Here is a 17477-nt window from a genome sequence, read left to right on the forward strand (position 1 = left end):
AGGTCGAGATCCCCCCAGCTCTGTCCCGTAACCAGGGAGGAGGAGGAGATGACAAATTAAAGACAACCAAAAGCCTCCGCTTCTTCCTTTGGAGCCATCCGCCTGCATGACCTTCACGAGGGGATGACGTCCGAGGGAAAGGGAGATGAAGAAGCTGGCAAAGGCCAACAAGGCACAACCTTAAGGTACCTGAAACACTGGAGTGTTTATCTGCTGAACACAGATTGCCTTAGATCACGTGGGSCGATGGAAAGAAAGCAAGTTCTGCAGGTAGTCAAAGGACCTGAGTGGATCCCTCTCTGCAGCAGGTCCCTCTCATCCTGACTGAGGTGCCATGGGCACTTCCTACAACATGTCCCGTGGGAAGCAGGCTTATTCTGACAGAACCAGTCTAGGAAAAACAGTGTTTTTCCCACTCAAGTCYAAAACGCTGGAGCACTTGTGCTTTCCCAGCAGTTAAACATGCCAATTAAAGCTCCCCAATCGCCCTCATTTCCAGGTCAGSGGATGCAGACCTACCTTCGCCAAGGCCCTTCTCATTTTCACATGCTGGAAGTAACTTTAATTACAACCCACTTGGGCGGCAGCGCACGCACAAGGAACGAGCAAACRAGCTCCGACTCTCCTGTCAGAAAAGGAGGCAGCAAAAGCCTTGAAAATGCTGCCCGGGGCAGGGCGGAAAGCAAGGGCAGATGGTTCCCCAGGGCTCCCACCACAAGCCGGGGACAGGAGTTAGGAATAATGAAAAATAAAGAGGCGGAGTGGGAGCTCTTCCTCACAGGATGCTGCAGACGCCGTGTGTTTGTGGGGCTTCAAGGAGAATGGACAGGGAAATCCATCCTACGGTAAATAATATAGAACCAACACGTGGCCATCACAGATGGCTGGGAACGCTGCAGGATGAAGACTCCAGGGAAGCAACTTGCCTTTTCCTTAAACAATGCCTTTTCTTAAACCCTCTCAGCTTTTGGACACCGGCAGGAACTCTAAATAAATGCCAGAGAGCTGCAAAACAGAAAAACCAGCTTAAGATTCGAAGCCACAGTATTTTTCCCAAGTACTCACGCTCCTCACTTCCTATTACTGTTTTGTTAATACAATGATGCAGAACTTTAKGAACAGCAGAGGAAACAGTTAATGAAATTCATTTAAGAGTCTTCATAAAACCCTGATTTCCTGTAATTGCACCACCCCTGCTTACAGTCCCGTGGAACGCGCGGCCAGTTAATGGTTTAGTTTAAAGGATCAGTTCTCGGCTTTGCGTGGGCCGGGTTGATGGATGGGGGAGCAGCAGGGAGCCCAGCAACTCTGAAAAATCGGTGCTCTAACGGCTAAGTACGCTAATGAAGATTGAAGCAAACGAGCAGAGTGATAATCCCTCACCGTGCAGACGAGGTTTACAGCTGAAGGAAGCGCACAGCCAGTGCCAAGGACAGAGGCACCCCATGTCACCAACCCTCAGCGCCTTCATCGGATACAGCCTCCTCCCAGCCGCTACCCAAAGCGGTCGTCTCCCCTTCCCACTCGAGACAGGTCTTTGGATTGGGGCCCCMAACTAAATTTTAACCAATTTACAGCACAATTTGGACTTTATATTATTTCCTTCATCTAACCAGAAGGCAACAGGATGAGATTACATCGTCCTCCTCTGCTGCTTGTTCACTCTAACCACCTTGCTCTCCTCTGCACACGCAGGCTACGTGGCTCCACACGCTCACGCCGGAGAGGCAAAGGGCAAGGACAACAGCTCTCAGCTGCATTACCCGATACCGAGCATGTTATAAATTACAGGTGTACTGAAAAGATGTGTAGTAATTATTTGCCAATAGACAAAAACATATTTTAAAGCTTCTCCCCAAAGCCTCACGTGCACATTCAGAAAAAAAATCATTGAATTTACTAAAAATGCAGGAAAAAAAGGTCCTTGGGAAGCCATGAATTGCTGCATCCCTCTGCAAAGGGGCGTTTTCATCAGGGAGGTGTCACTTGGGTGCCCRCAGCATCACCCTGCACATGCTTTCCGGCAGGGAGCAGGCAGGGTGCTCCTGAAAAGCATCTTYCTTTCCTTAAAGGACAGCACTAGAACAAGCAAATTTCATCAGCACTTGAAGCCCCCAAGCCCTGTGGGGCTGAAGGAGGTCTCAGGCACAAAGTGTGACTCTTTTCCCAAACCCTTCACCTCCAATTCCCTGCTGCAATGTGGCTAGGCAAAACSTATGCTGTCTTACACGGCTTGGGTTTGGAGAGCCGGGTCTTTGCTCATAAAAGAAGGAAGAGTTTTTGCAGTCTGAATGCCCCTCCTACCACAATCAGCGCAGTTCATGATTGTTCCTGCTTTTATAAGTGGATCTCTTTAATGAGCCTGCATTTGTGCCCTGATGACACCAAAGTGACACTGGCAAGCTCCAAGTCTTTGCCTCGGGCCTTCCAAGTGGGAAAAACCGTGGAGAGCAAGGGAAGGCAACAGCTTTTGTGCAACAAGCTGTATTTTCAGACTGAGGTATTYGGCTGAAATCAAAAGCACTTGATGCAAGCTGGAGGAAGCTGCAAAGTGCCAGTTCCATGGGCCGAGAGGGCAGCCCTGCTTTGGACTGCAGGGTGTTCGTACCGCAACGCGCCGTGTGCGTCCTAGCTTAAACGGCACGCAGAACCGCGCTGCCGGCCGAGCTCCCCGCGCTGCCGGCCGAGCTCCCCGCGCTGCCGGCCGAGCTCCCCGCGCCGCCTGCGCCAAGTTCCTCCCCTCGGCGAGGGCAGACGGTTCAGCTGCAAGGGCTCTGGCAGCAGCACCCCGGGCTCCACGCGACGCATCCACACTCTGCCCTGGGTCCTGCTCCTCCCGCCTGCGCAGGCGGATAGGGCCATTAGCCAGCGCTGCGTACAGCTAATCACCAGATTGTCTCATCTTCGACGCTGCTGCTTGAAATTCCCTCTCCGAGGGCCACGGCTCTGCAATCAGCCAGCCTTGGTTAGGGGAACAGATCACCTGGTGGTCCAGGAGCCAGTTTAATTATTGCGAAAATTAACTTTGAAGACAGCACGTGTGTTCCTTAGATGGAGGCTCTAGGGAGGGGAGACCCGGTAATGGCTGGTGCTTCTTTAGCATTTCCATTGTAACRTTCCCTCTCCTTTTGTCATGACCTGTTTTGAGAAGGCAAATCATACAAGAACCAGCTATAAACCCAAGGAAGTAAGCTAAAATTTTATTCAACCAATTAAACACGGAAGGATGACCTTGATACATAGACAAAAATACTTGCCACTTCAGGCCCCCTTGTATAAAAACAGTTCTCACTTGCAGGGAAAAAAGGCATTTTAATGAGCTTCCCAGTTCACGCATTTACATTTCTTGCAAGTCTGCGGCATAAACAGTTTAAAAACTGGTGCTGAATCTTTCAGCTTTTTATTTTTAATTGAGAATGTAAAGGGCTGAAGCTGTCTTTGACAGGGAACAAAGTAATTAAACCCGCGCACAAAGCGTCCTCCAGCAGCGCTCTGCTGCTCTTGCCCCCCCATCCATGGCAGATTCAGGGGCAGGAGAGGAAGCTGCAGCTACAAACCACCATCCACGGCACCAAGGGTCGAGGCTAAACCTCTCCACTCTGCGTGTGTGACACCCAGCCCAGGAGGYGACAGTTTCTGTGATGGAGCAGCAATGAAGGCACCTCCTGGATCTCCACAGGGCAGCTCAGGGATCAAGCGCGGGGGCAACAGGAGAGCTCAAAGGTTACAGACTTCCATGAGCTCAGAGGTTACAGACTTCCATTCAAGAACATGTTTATTGCCCCCCTCTTCAAGCAACCTGGCAGGAGAGCTCCTGGCGACACGGCGCCCCACGGCCTTGAAATGGGCATCCAAGCAGCACGCACAAAGCTGAAACGGGACGGGGCGAATGCGTCATCCCCCGTCCTGCAACCAGCCCAAAAGCTTCCGAGGACAAGGGGTCTTGAGCAAAAACAATGTCTCAYTTGCCAAATCATTATTGAAACACTTTATGATTTGGGAAAACAGACAGGAACTTATCCAAACATTGGACTTAGCCAGAAACGTGTAACAGTAATAATTATTGATACCTTTTTTTGTTAAGCTACTCTGTGAGAGTAGGTAGGGTTTTTTTCCACATAGAGCAGCAGCTGGTCCAAAACCCTGTTAATATGATCTTAATTTATTAGAAATTCTAGCCAAAAGATAAAGCAGCTTTCACAATTCCCTTCCTTCCATCTCAATTTCTACGCTGCAGATATTTAAGACACCGATGCTTAATTTAGTAACATTTTCATTTTCCCTGAGGATTACTCAAGAACATCTACACTGAAAACCATTCTGTCTCAATGGTACGGGCTGCTGATAATTTGGTTTCGGGTTTCTTAATGGCACTTTATATATATATATATATAWATATATATATGTATATGTAGAGATAGATACATATATATGGGGGAGATCTATACATGAGGGGCAATGATTATGCAGTTTTTAAGGGCATGTTTGTGAGTTGTAAGAATGTGTGCATATATATATATATACACACACAAATATATACAGAAATACACCCTTAAATGTTCTATTATCAATAGAATATCCGTTAATCATCAGCATGATTCTGAACTCAGAAAAACCAAATACAAGAGCAGGAGCTGTACCCTCCTCCCTGCAGGGAGGCTCCCGGAAGCACAAGGAGCTCAGGGGCCCAACTCCCATCCCACAGACGGGCCAGAACTTTTCATCCTTCAGAAGCTCCTCAAATTATTTTCCAACCTTTTTTCCCCCCAAGTAAGTGAATGAGCAATATCCTGAGTGCAGGAAGAAGATATGATGTGTCATTGCTTAAATTCATGTTGCTTAAACACATCTCCATGTAGGTGCATGAGGACATTCCTCCAGAGCAGGGGCAAGAGAGYAGAAGCTCCAACAGATCTATTAAGGAACAGCTATTCGCTGTCTTCTACCAGAAGTCCTAAGGGCCATGCAGGAAACCYGGCTCCTAGCAAACGATCTGCCAAAACCAAGGGGTTTTTCCTGTCCATTAAGGGGCTACAGCCACCGTAATTATTGCAACTAGACGTGGGCTTTCTGCGTGATCCAAGGCCCATCCCAGCAACACGGCTCCTACTCATCCATGGGGGCTGCACCAGAGCCCCTCGGTATTTCTAGTGTGATCACCTTGGTGGTCCATCCAAAAGGTGGCTGCAAGAACCCCAATCGAGTCAGACCAGGTCCGAGATGGACGTTGCTGCTTCACTAGCATCCCATGAACACGGCTGCTTGGGGAATTTTCTGGAATAYTTGTGCTCCTAGGGCTCCTGGCCACACAAAGCTCCCTGGCTGATATCCTACACCCTTTCTGCATGATATTACAATATCACAAATCCTCCTGGCCTTAAAAAGACATCAAGGAAGAGCATGTAAACACCAGTCCGTGCAGGTGCACGCTCCTGTTTGGCACTAGAATGGCGTCCCGTGCACGTGGGAGGCCGGGGCTCCAGGTCCTGCCTGACAGAGCCTCCCCGCAACTTCAAYACGTGTTGCTGATGTCCACACCCAGCTTGCAAGGCTGGCGCTGCTACTGCAAGTGACAAATATGTAAAAACCACTCCAAAATATCTGYAGTGAAGCACATGACTTAGCTGAATGCACAGGCAGGCCCATAAATACCAAACTACACTGAGCAGCAGGCACAGCGTCCCGGCACTGGCCCGCGCTCCTCACTGCACATCTTTGTCCTGTCAGTGGGCAAGAATGACCAGCAGAAGCCGCCCAGCACATCCAGGGGAAAGAAAGAGCGTATTGCAAGGACAGAACCTCCTCCTGACCTTCCCAGCTTCTCCCAGCTATGATGCATCCAGAAAGAGTCCTTAGCCTCAAGCTGGGCACTGCTGCAACATGGGGCCTAGCACAACATCTTCCAGATCCGTCACTGAAGCGAAGCCTATTCCCAAGCCATGGCACGGAGCTTCATTAGAAGCAGAAATCAATAGTCTACACAGATTGGTCGAGATTGGTCCGAGAAAGGGTTTAGCGCTTTCCAGCGTTGGTTCAAATTTCGGTCCTAGAACAGTTTCCAACTTTAATGACAGCTTAATGCAAGGAGTCATCCAGACAGATGACTGTTATTACAAACTCTAATTTGGTTTTCAGGCATCTATGATTTCCCAGGAAGGACGGCACTTTCTCTCACCAAAGCATCTCTCCAAGGTGAAGACCTGGTCGCAGGAACTTTGGGAAGCCAAATGTAAGGTAAAGACAAGGCAAGATATGGACAAAGGGCCAAGATCTTCAAATAAAAAGCTTGAAATAATTTAGTACCTGCCATCAATAACCGTAACGTTTTGCATATCAGAAACATCTATTACTCCAAGGACCAACAGCCTGGCTAAATGCAAAGCTGAAAGGCTGTAAATGGTACAAAGKATTTCCTGGAAAACCAACATCGGGGCATTCCCACAGATTGGGGAAAATTTCTTTCCTCTTCTGTACCCCAAGCCTTGATCCAAGTGCTGGAAACACTGTCACCCTGTGACCCTCTGCACGGCTATAATGTAGTATCTTCATATCTCATTTGCCGCCGTGCTACTATTAATTTAAAAGCAATTGGCAAGACAAAATATAGACTTTATCTAGATTTATTACCTAAATTGCTACCCAGAAAACACAAACATGTTTCTTTTTTTTCCCCCCTTGGAAAACCAGCAGAAAATGTCTGTGTTTTGCTGGAGCAGGAGCCTTCATTAGCACCCAGCTACAAAGCTGCATTAACACATTCCAGCTTTTCCTCACCAAGCACAAAAGCGATTCCACCCCAATCCCTCTGCGTTCATTCCCCCGCACACGTGCACTGGCGGCACAAATGAGGCTGCCATCATGCTCCTGCCATGCGCACTCTCAAACTTACCACTAAAAAAGGTGCCTTAAATCAAACTTTGCTATGATTTCATTTTTAGTTGGAGCACAGCAGCACCGGGGGCATGGAATGCGGGGTATTTAAGACATGAGATGCCRAATGTGCCTGCAGAGTCTGCAGCGCTGAAACAGTAAAGCAGACAACGCACCAGAAMGAGCCATTTAACTCTGCTCATCCCGAGTGGAGAGCGATTCATTTTTTTTGGAAAGCCTTCAGCCCTGTCCTATCACGTTTATGATTTGCACCRAGAAAGCAAAAATGGATTTTTTTCCTTTTTAGCCGGTCACAAATATTTCAACACCGGAGCAGCTCCCTGCCGAGCCTCCCTACGGCGCGTGCGGCGGCAGGAAGCCGGAGCAGCGGGACAGAAACCCCGGCGGCGCCGGGCACCGGCAGGGAAGTTCAACCAGGTCCCAGGTGAGGGATGAGCTTTGAACCCGCTCCACGTGTCCCGGCTGGACTGGGCTGCYTTCTGACAGCGCTTGCGGCTCATCGCGCCAGCCCCTGCGCGCTCCGCGCCCGTCTCGTGGAAGGAAACCCTGCAGATGCTTTTGTGCCYGGCCAGGGCCAAGCAGGGATTTTCCACTCCCCTTTTCGGTCCCTCTGCAATATATGGAGGAAAACCAGACATTTTGTCTATTTTTTACTGCAATGCAGGACTCCTCTGGCGTTTCTTTTAACTGCCCAGGGCAGCCTGCTCAAGCTCAGCACAGGGGAACACAGGTTATTCCTCAATACCTGCAATTTCAGTGCATCAGCACCTTGTGCGGCCATCCTGCAGGGAAAGACCAGTCCAGGGTCCCCGAGGGGGACGCAGTGCTGCACTGTGTGTGTCCCAGCACTGCCACGTAACGCGGCCTTCGCCGCCTTGAGGGGAGCCTTGTGGTGACTCCCTGGGTTGCCCTCCTGCCATCATGAGACGTTAAGGGGAGAGGAGGGACGGAGTGCGTTAGTGCAACCTCCACGGTGCCGCTTCAGGACCGGCAAAACCTCACGATGGCTTTGAGAAAAAATGCAGAAAAAAAAAAACAAACCAAGCATAGGAATCAAACACCAAAGCCTGGATTCTTTTTGTGATTTCCTGCCCGACTTTTATCTCCARGAATGAAAGGAGCAGCTTACATTAAGCAAAATTATAGTCATTAAATGGGAAAAAGATGAGAATTTGGGGGGGTTCGAAGCAATGATACCATGACCAGATAACAGCTCCTTCAACTGTTCAGCCCTTAACCAAATTAAGGTAACGGACAAGCACAATTCGCCTCTCCAGCGACTGCTCCAAGCTGAAGTAAAACTAAGCCRGATTAAGAACCCAGAAATAAAATAAAAAATGCCACTTTCCAAACAGCCTTTAATATACTTTAATATCAAAGCAATAGAATGAATAATATGTTGTCCCAGACCTGTATGAAAAGATCAGCGCAAAATTATTAATTAGCAGAAGAGCTTTTAAACCTTGGCAGTGCCCTCAGGAACGACACACGTTACCCTGTGGAGCAAGTGACCGTGCAGCAGGTCCATCCTGCAGCGACCAGGCACCGAATGCTGCACTAAGGCTGCAATCTCAGCCCTAACCATCGTTTGCTTGGCTCAGCTGTGTCGTGCCACTAACRTTACCAATTTCTGCATTGCCTATACAGCTCAATAAACCCCACGTCGAGCGTGCAAAATTAAGCCCCGGCGTACACCGGGTGACCTCAAGCCACCATAAAATGCTACGAAGCATSAAGCACCTCTGGCTTGGAGGAGACGGAGCACCCATTTTCCTTCTCAGCCTGAGCGCCTTGTGTTACACGGCCAGAAGCTGTTGGCTTTGAAGAGGCAGCTCCAGCAAAGAGGCTCCTGGAACAGCAGCCTGCAGAAGGCAGCAGTGGATCTCCCTGGCGCTTCGCAGGAGCTCAGGTACAAACGCTCAAGTCGAAGGCAGCTGAAACACTCCCGCCGACTAGAACAAGGTGTCTTTCTTCATCAAAGGCGAGAATGACGAAAATGTCCAACTTCCATCCACTTTTCTTTACTCTTAAAGAAGTCTGCTATTTGCACAGCTTACATAACTAAAAAGATGATCAATGCTTTGGTGCCATTTCTATTGAAAATAGCTTTCATGAGTAAGCAAGAAAAGCCATTACACACATGTAAAACAGGCACTTCCTAAGTATATTAGCTCTTGTTTTCTGGGGAGTTCCTTGAAAATCGCAGTATTTTAAAGGAGTATGAAATACACTTTTCGTACTTGTCGAGCCAGGCGAATGAAGCAACAACACGAGCAAATTCCTCATTTCAATATTTATGAAATTATAAGCAGTTCAAATAAACCCGAGCAACATCTAACACGCACCGTTAGGGCGAACATAGCTTTTTTTTTTAAAAGGGGGTGTAAAAGAAGAGCGCGGCCACAGCTATGAGCTAGAGCCAAGCCCAGCACAGCTCCCAGGGACGGCGCAGACACAGCCCCGTGAAGAGCAAGCGCACGGGGCGGGCGCTCGTGCGCGGGGCACCTCTGCCTACCTTGCACGGCGAGCTCCGCGCGAGCCTCCAGCGTGGCGTTGCCGCTCTCGGCCACGCACGAGTAGGTGCCGGCGTCGGCCTCSGCGAGCTCTCGCATCTCCAGGCTCCCTCCGGCGCGCAGCAGGAACCTTCCGGAGCTGTGCAAAGCAGGACACRGCCACGGTTAGAGGGAAAGGGGGATTTAAACGGAGTGTCAACATGCAGGTGCCTACAGGTTCTCTATGGGAAATGCCCCAACTTACACGTTTGGGTGCAGTGGTTCTGGGTACCGTTTAGGGGGTGCCAGCTTAGAAGAATTTTTAGCTAGCTGGTTAAATACAGCATTGGCTTTACATTTAATACAGGCTTTGCATTTAAAGCCTTGTTTGCTCGGGCACAACGGTAGTCCATCTTTCCGCAGCTTCAACTCCTTCCAAGTAAATGGGATCCAAGGTGATTGCACAGCAGCAGCTACCACGCAAGGAAAAGGAACTCTTTCAACCACAGCATCAAAACAGCAATTTGGAGGTGCAGGTGGGACGGCTGGAAAGTCAAGGCCCGGGAGGCGGGAGAGGCCTGAGCCTTTTTGAAACACGAACTGAGGAGCATGTGAGGACAGGTAACTTCTGACCCTCAGCAGGGCCGTATGCACAAGTCAGTAAAGTTACCTTTTCCATTTCAGGCTTTTTACTAGCATCACGTCAGGACAACTAATATTATCCTCTGAGAGAAAATTATGACAACCCAAAGGTGTTTGGCCGACTCACCCGTTACCAGGCTAATATGGACTAATGGTGCTATTACAATTGTTGACTACCTTTTTGGTTGGATATAATTTTAAACCACGAAGAAACGTAACCAGTATTTGAACAAAGGCAAAGACACCCATCGTAAGAGTGCAGGATTTTCCATTTTCCTCCATTTACCAGTATCACCTTAGAGCAGACCGGTCTCGCCACGGGCCYCTGGAACATCGAAACGTAACTCCCAATTCAGCAGAGGGTTTAACCTTTGCTTCCCAACAYAGCTTCACCGAAGTTATTAAATACCACGAAGATTAGGTTGAACACAGAGCCAATTCAAAGAAAACTGTCACCCAGGCAGACCAACTCCAACATTCTCCCCCAGTGGCAGCTCATTGAGATCCAATTTTTAACTTTTTTTCCCCGCAGTGATTTTCATCTCTAAAGTTGTTAATGGAGTAAGGAAGGTCTTAAAGGATKGAAAGGTTCCCCTGGGCCAGTATCCTTCTTCTCCCCAGACACCCACAAGTGGGGACAGTGCGAGCACACGGAGACCCGTCCCCTGGGCAGTCCCGGGCTCCCCAGCTCCAGAGGACGCGGACTTCGCCCCGGTGTGAACCTGGATACTCCACCGGCTTGGATGGGCTTTTCTGCTGGACTCTATGAATTTTAGGGTAATGTCAATCCATACCAGGGCGATAACTTCACATATTATCATCTTACTGACCAACCAAACTGGTTTTAAAGCAAGATTTCAAAGTATGCGTTAAAAAAAGATATTAGGTAAATATTTTAACATAGCAAACTAGTTTCCCAATATATTGCATTTTAGAGGCTTGCTGCCTGAACAAATGGCAGGACTACCATCATTCAAGTTTACTCATATTTAGTCTTCAATAAAAATCTTGTGGCAGTCTCTGACACATCCTCCATCCAAACCACACACCTTCCCTTTATCCGGGCCCAAAATAAATATGTATTCCCCAACAGCCACAGCGCTCCAAATTCTTAATAATGATCTGGGGCATAGAGGCTCCTACACAGACCCTTATTGACAAGGAGTTTGAAGAGAAAACATTTAATTCTGCATTAGATGAATTGCCACAACTACAACACACACRAAAAAATAATAATAAAAAAAGGGTTATATTCCTAAACCACTCAAAAGGCTAAAAAAGGGTAAAAAAAAGGTTGCCCGAACTACCCAACTTGTGCATGTGTATACTGTATACATATACCTATGCATATTTAAAGATGATTTAAGAGATTTTCTAGGCAGCAAGTATATTAAACCTGCTCAGATGTTAAGGATATATTTTTTAATTAGTATGATGAAAAGCCATGTTAATCATTCAAGTCCTGCTTTTATGCAAAGAGCTATTTTAACCCACAATAAATTTAAAAGCAATAATGCATTTCCTTGGCAAAGCAAAGCAGCGTTGCCATCTTCAGATCCCACAGCACAGCAAGTCAAACGAAATACAACTGCCTTTGCTCAAATCCCTCCTGTCTTCCTCTGGGGGCTCTGCCTTGAGATATTTATTTTACATGCAAGAGGAATATTCCTTCGCCTGTCGACTTGATCTTCCCTAGGAAAGATGGATCCGTGGATGCAGCCCCCAGAAGATCACAGGAATACACGGGCACTTGCCRCTTGCAGTTCGAGGACAAACTTGGCAGAAAAAAAACGCATTGACATGCGCATCATTTGGAGGAAAAAGAGGCACCGCTAGCTGCCTGTGCCCATTAACTTGGGCTCCGCAGAGAACCTGTGCAGCTCATTTGCTGCAGAAGCAGAGGGGTGTTGAATAAAACAGCATCTGGAAAGAGCGACGACTGTGGATTCTGATCTTGCCTTTCCACAGAATTTCTGCAGGACGAAGGAAAGAGGCTCAAGGGAAAGAAATGCTTTAAGACAAGGAGGGCGTCACAGTGCGGAGCCTGCTGCTCTGCTTGCAAAGGGCTTCCCGCTCGCAGCACAAGTCAACGGGAAGCTGCACTCGTGATGCAAGAATCTGACACTAAATACCCTGGGAAAAAACAAATAGAATAAAAAAATCAAGGCATCCATATCCCAAGTTGTACACGGAGGAAGAGTGAACATGTTTGCTAAAGCTCCACCTTGGCTCTCCAGCTGGGAAACTCCTTCCTTTGTATTTTAAAGAGAAATTAAATAAGCCTTTGTGAAGCCCTCAGAAGACACCAGGAATACACAGGAAAAYTCCTAAGGGAATTCACAGTATTCAAAGCAGGGCTTGAAGAGCAGAACTCCACATCAAAAAAATGAGAAGAAAAAAAATAATAAGAGCAGCTGCTCCCAAAGGGAGCTGCACCCTGATGTGGCACAGCTGAGGGGGCAGCAGCGGGACTGGGGCCAGGACCCTCTACAAACTGGCACAGCACCATCCTGCATACAACAAATTCAGTTCTTCGCAGGCACCTTTATTCTGACATTTCATTACATGCGAYTGTGCAACTTCACAAGCCTGCACCAACCTGTCTTCTGTGAAAGAAGTCTGGTATTTACAAAAAAGGAACCAAAGAAAGAAAAAGAAAAATCACCTGCGATCAGATCAACACCAGCCCAGCTCATTGGTGCCATTGTGGTGACTGCCTATAGAACTCTGCATTTTCCAGACAGAAACCATTCAAGTTATGAGCCTGAGACCTTGCTGGTGACCAAGTGACACGYGACAACTCTGTCAGTGCTGTAAGAGACTTCCATGTTCCTCTGGCTGCCTTCTGTGGCCACCAAACTTCAGCCCATAATTCAACTCCACCCCTCACTTTCAAGATTACTCTCCTTCTACAATGAACCTGGCCACTGATTTTGAAGGTCTTTCAGAACATTCAGCTCCCCACTTGTAATTCTCATGTTTGCAGATGGATTTTCATGAGGAAGACTGACAAAAACCCAGCTTTGTTTGGTTAAGTTCTGCTCTGTTCGGCCACATTTTCTGCCACATTCTTTTGCACAAATACACCAATGGTACTTTAGAATAGAGCAAGAACCACTCAATGCATTCCTAAAGGCCTGTCAATAGTTTTTAACCCTACTTACATTTTAATTCTCAATTTTATAAGAAATTATGAAGCACATTCTTCAGTTCTGGAGCACTTYGGTGCATACATAACATCAGACATGTTCACTGCGGGAAGCGTAACGCTGGTGAGGAACCTCTGCAGAGAGGGATRTCAACACGAAGAGGTCATAGCTTTCCTGCCAAACCCTTAACGCTCCTCATTGCTGCTTTTATTCCAGAGGCAATCTAAGAGTAATTTACTCTCAAATCCTTCCTGTTTCAAATAAGATTTCTTGGTTTCGTGTGTCTGCAGGAAATAGCACAAAATTGTTCTCCAGCTCTCATGAACTTGTCATACGCTCAGTCRCAGAGCCCTCTGGCACTTAAACCCACTAGCATTCATTTTGCTGCTTTAAAATCAAGCAGAAATCCAAAGGGGTTCTCATCTAAAATSGCAGCTTTAACTCAGCTGCTAAATTCCTACCCGTATGTGAGCATATTAGCCACTACTCACCCTTCTGGGACAAGCTCCTCTTCATTTCTTGTCCACCTGATAGATGGCGTTGGAAATCCTACGGCCACACACGGGAAGACGGCACTTTGCCCGGCAACTCTGGTGAGGGAGGAAGGCTGCCTCAGAAAGGTCAAGGTCTGCGCCACCTCCGGATCTGCAGATAGTTTGTAAAACACAAAGAAATTACCAGAAGACCATCACATCGATAAAATAAATAATACAAAATAAATCCCTTGCAATGAAAAGCTTCCACCCCCTCAGGTCTGGGTCACGTCTCACCTACATGACGAGCTCGTGGCAGGAGGCTCTACCAGCCTCCCACGTGAAGAACTCTTTAGCATCTTCTTCAGACATGCAGACAGATCCCCAACCCTGCTGGGGCTCCAAGTCCTCAGACTCCCTGGGAACGAGTTTATGCAASAGCCCTGAAGCTGGAACTGCCACCAGCCAGCAGACATCTGCCGAGCAGAACCCTAGGGCCAACCTGAGCCAGCCAGTCTCTGGCTGGTGCCCAAACCCCAAGGCTGGGTCCCAAGACCTATACCTAAAAAATAAAATTCCTTTCTGCTGTACATGGAGGTCTAGAGGGTTAGGATTCAACACACAAATTCACAATTACCTCCCTGTATTCTAACCATCTGATTCGGGGAAGCAGGCGATGGAAAGCACGGGAATCGGCCGCGCCATCGCGTCCTCKAATTCTGAATGGCGCCTGCCGGACTTGCTCTGGTGGCTGCTGAAGGAGAGAGCCCCAGAGCTGCGGCCTGGCAAAGGCCAGCACTGCAGCAGGGCTTTCCAGCYCCTCTGCAGGCAGCTGCTGGCTGCACACAAACCAAATTTAAATAACTGCCTTTTAGAAGTCCCTTTCCTCAAAAAGCCATATTCTTACTTGAAAAAACAATGATAAGGATATATGCAAAAGGATTTAATGACAGAAGTCTTTCTTTTAAGCATAATCACTTTAGGCAAATGCCTTGATTTTAAAACGGAGAGCACTGCAATTGTAATTTAGGACAAAGTATTTTAGCATTTTCAATAGAAAACCCAGAAAAAAAAAGCAGTCACTGAGGGGGCCCCCAAGATCTCCCACGCAGGCACCTGCTCGGAGCAGCCCCAGCGCCGGCACGAGCTCAGGTCGGGCTGCGGCACCTCGAAACTGTCTTGAAAACCTCCAAAGATGGAAACTCAGCAACCCTCCCCGGCAGTTCTTCCAAGCAGTGAAAACTGCATCAGAATTGCTACATAAAGACTAATTTGGAAGATGCAGCACAAAGCCCTGGAAATAATTAAGAAAATTCACACACAACAACCCTTATTTCCCTAGTTTGGGAAAGTGATTTCACATTCCTGTTATGTTTTTGGTTAATCTTCCTAACTGTGTTAGAACATCTGGTGATACCAAGATCGATGCAATATTGTTATTAAAAAAAAAAAAAAAAAAAGAATGGGCTAAATGTAGAAACAGTTTGATACTCTAAGAACCAGTTTCTTCTGGAAATTACAGAAACAATACTTTGAAAACAGGGGGAGAAACTTGGAAATGCTCCTTAATCCTAAAACTCTTATGCTCAATGAAACGAGGAATCCCCCTCCTCCTAACAATTCMCAAACAGAACTGTGTTAGTAGGGACCCTTTAGAAAAATTCTTTAAAATTCCTTTCAGCAACAGCTTTTCTGTTTTTTTGTTTTGTTTTCTGTTTTTTTTAAAGAGCTAAACCATTGAATACAAGGAAAACAAGTATTTGCACGTCTCTGACTTATTCTCAGCTTTACTGAGACTGTAGCTCAGACTGTAGCTCAGACACTGACGACTGTTTTTCTGGTTTTCAAGTGCGCGGTGCAGCTGCACCGTCCCAAGGCCAACCTGCTTTGTGGAGTGTCTATGCTCGTTTCCAGCTACCTGAAGAAACAGCCTCCACAAATCCTATAGCTGCTCCCTTYGTAGGCATTCTCTTTTCCCTTGAGTAATTTTATTCTTTATCCTTTCTGTGGAAAAAATAAAAAAACAGATGAATACCTGGAAGAATTTTGAGCTCTGCCTCCTCGCTGTATTTGGGAGCGCCGCCGCTCTCAATGACGCAGCGATACAGGCCCGCGTCGCCGTCGGTRGCGTTGCTGATGACCAGCGCTCCACTCGGCAGCTTGAGCACGCGCTCATCCAGGAGCACGGGCTGCCGGTCCTGCTCCCACCTCACGAAYGGCGCAAGGTCAACGTTGACTTCACAGTTGAGGATTGCACTGCTCCCTCTGTAGGCAGATGAGGATTCGGGCTGGCTGATGAACCTGGGCAGACCTGGAAATAAGAAAAGTTTGTGAYGAATTAGAGGGATCTTGAATGTAACAAAGTCTTGAAAGCTCAAGATGAAGAAAAAAATTAGAGATACCATCTCCTTTTGCCCCAACCTGCTAGTGAAACACATGAGCACGTGCTACATATCTCCTCTGTACTAGTGTCAAGCTCTCTCTGTCCATAACCAGAGCTGCACTGCGCAGCACGGACTCGGTACCATGACCTGCTTTAGCTAAATGCTCTTTTCTATCATTTCAGCTTGAATCCATGTTTACTTTCAGGAAAAACGTCTTTTCAGCTTGGAGTTGTGATCTTTCTTGTCCAGCTGTTGTAGAAACCCTTGGAAAAGCATCGAGGAGAGACAGTTGATGCCACAGGTGTTTGGGGGGTTTTCCCACTTGAACGAAAAGGGGTTTGGGTTGGACTGTAAAATTCTTCGTTATTAGCACCCACTTAAGCATGAAACATAACCGTGGTGCAAGTACTTTTAAAAATACCACTCCCTGCAACCACCTTGAGAACTCCCGCGAGCTGGGCACGTTGTAGCTCGCAGCTCACCACGTTTCTAACACACAGATCACTTTGGCCTTGTCCCGTTACCCCTTCCCGAGCTCATAAAGGACCTGCTCCGAACAGGCTACGTCCACATTCCCTCCCAAACACTATCTGRAGGCTCCTTCTGCAACTTTGCTCTTCGGAGAATAGAGGAGTCTTCTCGTTCCCAGCCCTGCTGTATTCACAAGAACCTTGCTCTGCTTTGATCTTGACCTTGTTTCAGCATTACACTTAATTATTTTTTGCATCCTTGAGATTTACCCATTGCTCCCTCCCTCCAAGGTATTCCTACAAATAAATCACAGCTTCTCTAAACCTTAGATGTGCTTGGTTAATGAAGCTCAGATTGTGGCTCTCCATCTCCTTCCCCTATCCATCGCCACAGCCCTTCTTTGGGGAAAAAGAAGGGTCCAGCCTCCTGCCCAAAGGAGTCCTAAAATCCCGAGAACTCTCTGCAGCTGGTGCCCCATAATGTTCAATAACCTTGTGCTCAAAATGGTCTCCTTACTCCTTACGTGAGTGCCTATAAAATCTCTTYATGATCACACTTTATTTTTCTTTCAATTATACTTCTTTCCTAAATCTAGATCATAATTTTGTCACACTTGAGCCCAAACTAACAGACTTGGCAATATAACAATGAAAACAGCCACGGAGTCATCTTTGCTTATTCCATGACTATTCACAATTCCCCCTGCTTGGAGGAATCCACCACAGAGCAGGACCCTMTGGATTTGGCCAACAAACCACCACAAAACCACCATAATCTACAACAAAACACATTGTAAATGCTAACAAAGTTATTATTAATTCTGAGACCCGCTTATAAACAGTAACAGGTCCCATTCTTCCATCTACCAGAGTATTTTGGTTGAAGAGCTTCCGTTTTGCTTCTCAAAACAGCAATCCAAGTGACTTGCAGGATTTTTCTCATAATGGTTTGGATTGACCAATTATTTCCATCAAC

The 17477-nt window shown here is 47.3% G+C and overlaps 1 protein-coding gene across 1 annotated transcript in view; it reads right to left on the reverse strand.

Moving 5' to 3' along the window:
• The window catches only part of NEO1 (neogenin 1), an 88974-nt gene that overhangs the window by 62962 nt on the left and 8535 nt on the right, over positions 1-17477 (reverse strand). Inside the window, exons 2-4 of the mRNA XM_026043624.1 lie at positions 15683-15958; positions 13666-13819; positions 9407-9543 (exon numbers count right to left, since the gene is read on the reverse strand). Of these exons, the coding sequence (XP_025899409.1) occupies positions 9407-9543; positions 13666-13819; positions 15683-15958 (567 nt within the window). The remainder of the gene's footprint in view (positions 1-9406; positions 9544-13665; positions 13820-15682; positions 15959-17477) is intronic.

This window comes from Nothoprocta perdicaria, unplaced genomic scaffold, assembly GCF_003342845.1.
Source record: "Nothoprocta perdicaria isolate Ctin4 unplaced genomic scaffold, notPer1 scaffold_332, whole genome shotgun sequence".
Classification (NCBI taxonomy): domain Eukaryota; kingdom Metazoa; phylum Chordata; class Aves; order Tinamiformes; family Tinamidae; genus Nothoprocta; species Nothoprocta perdicaria.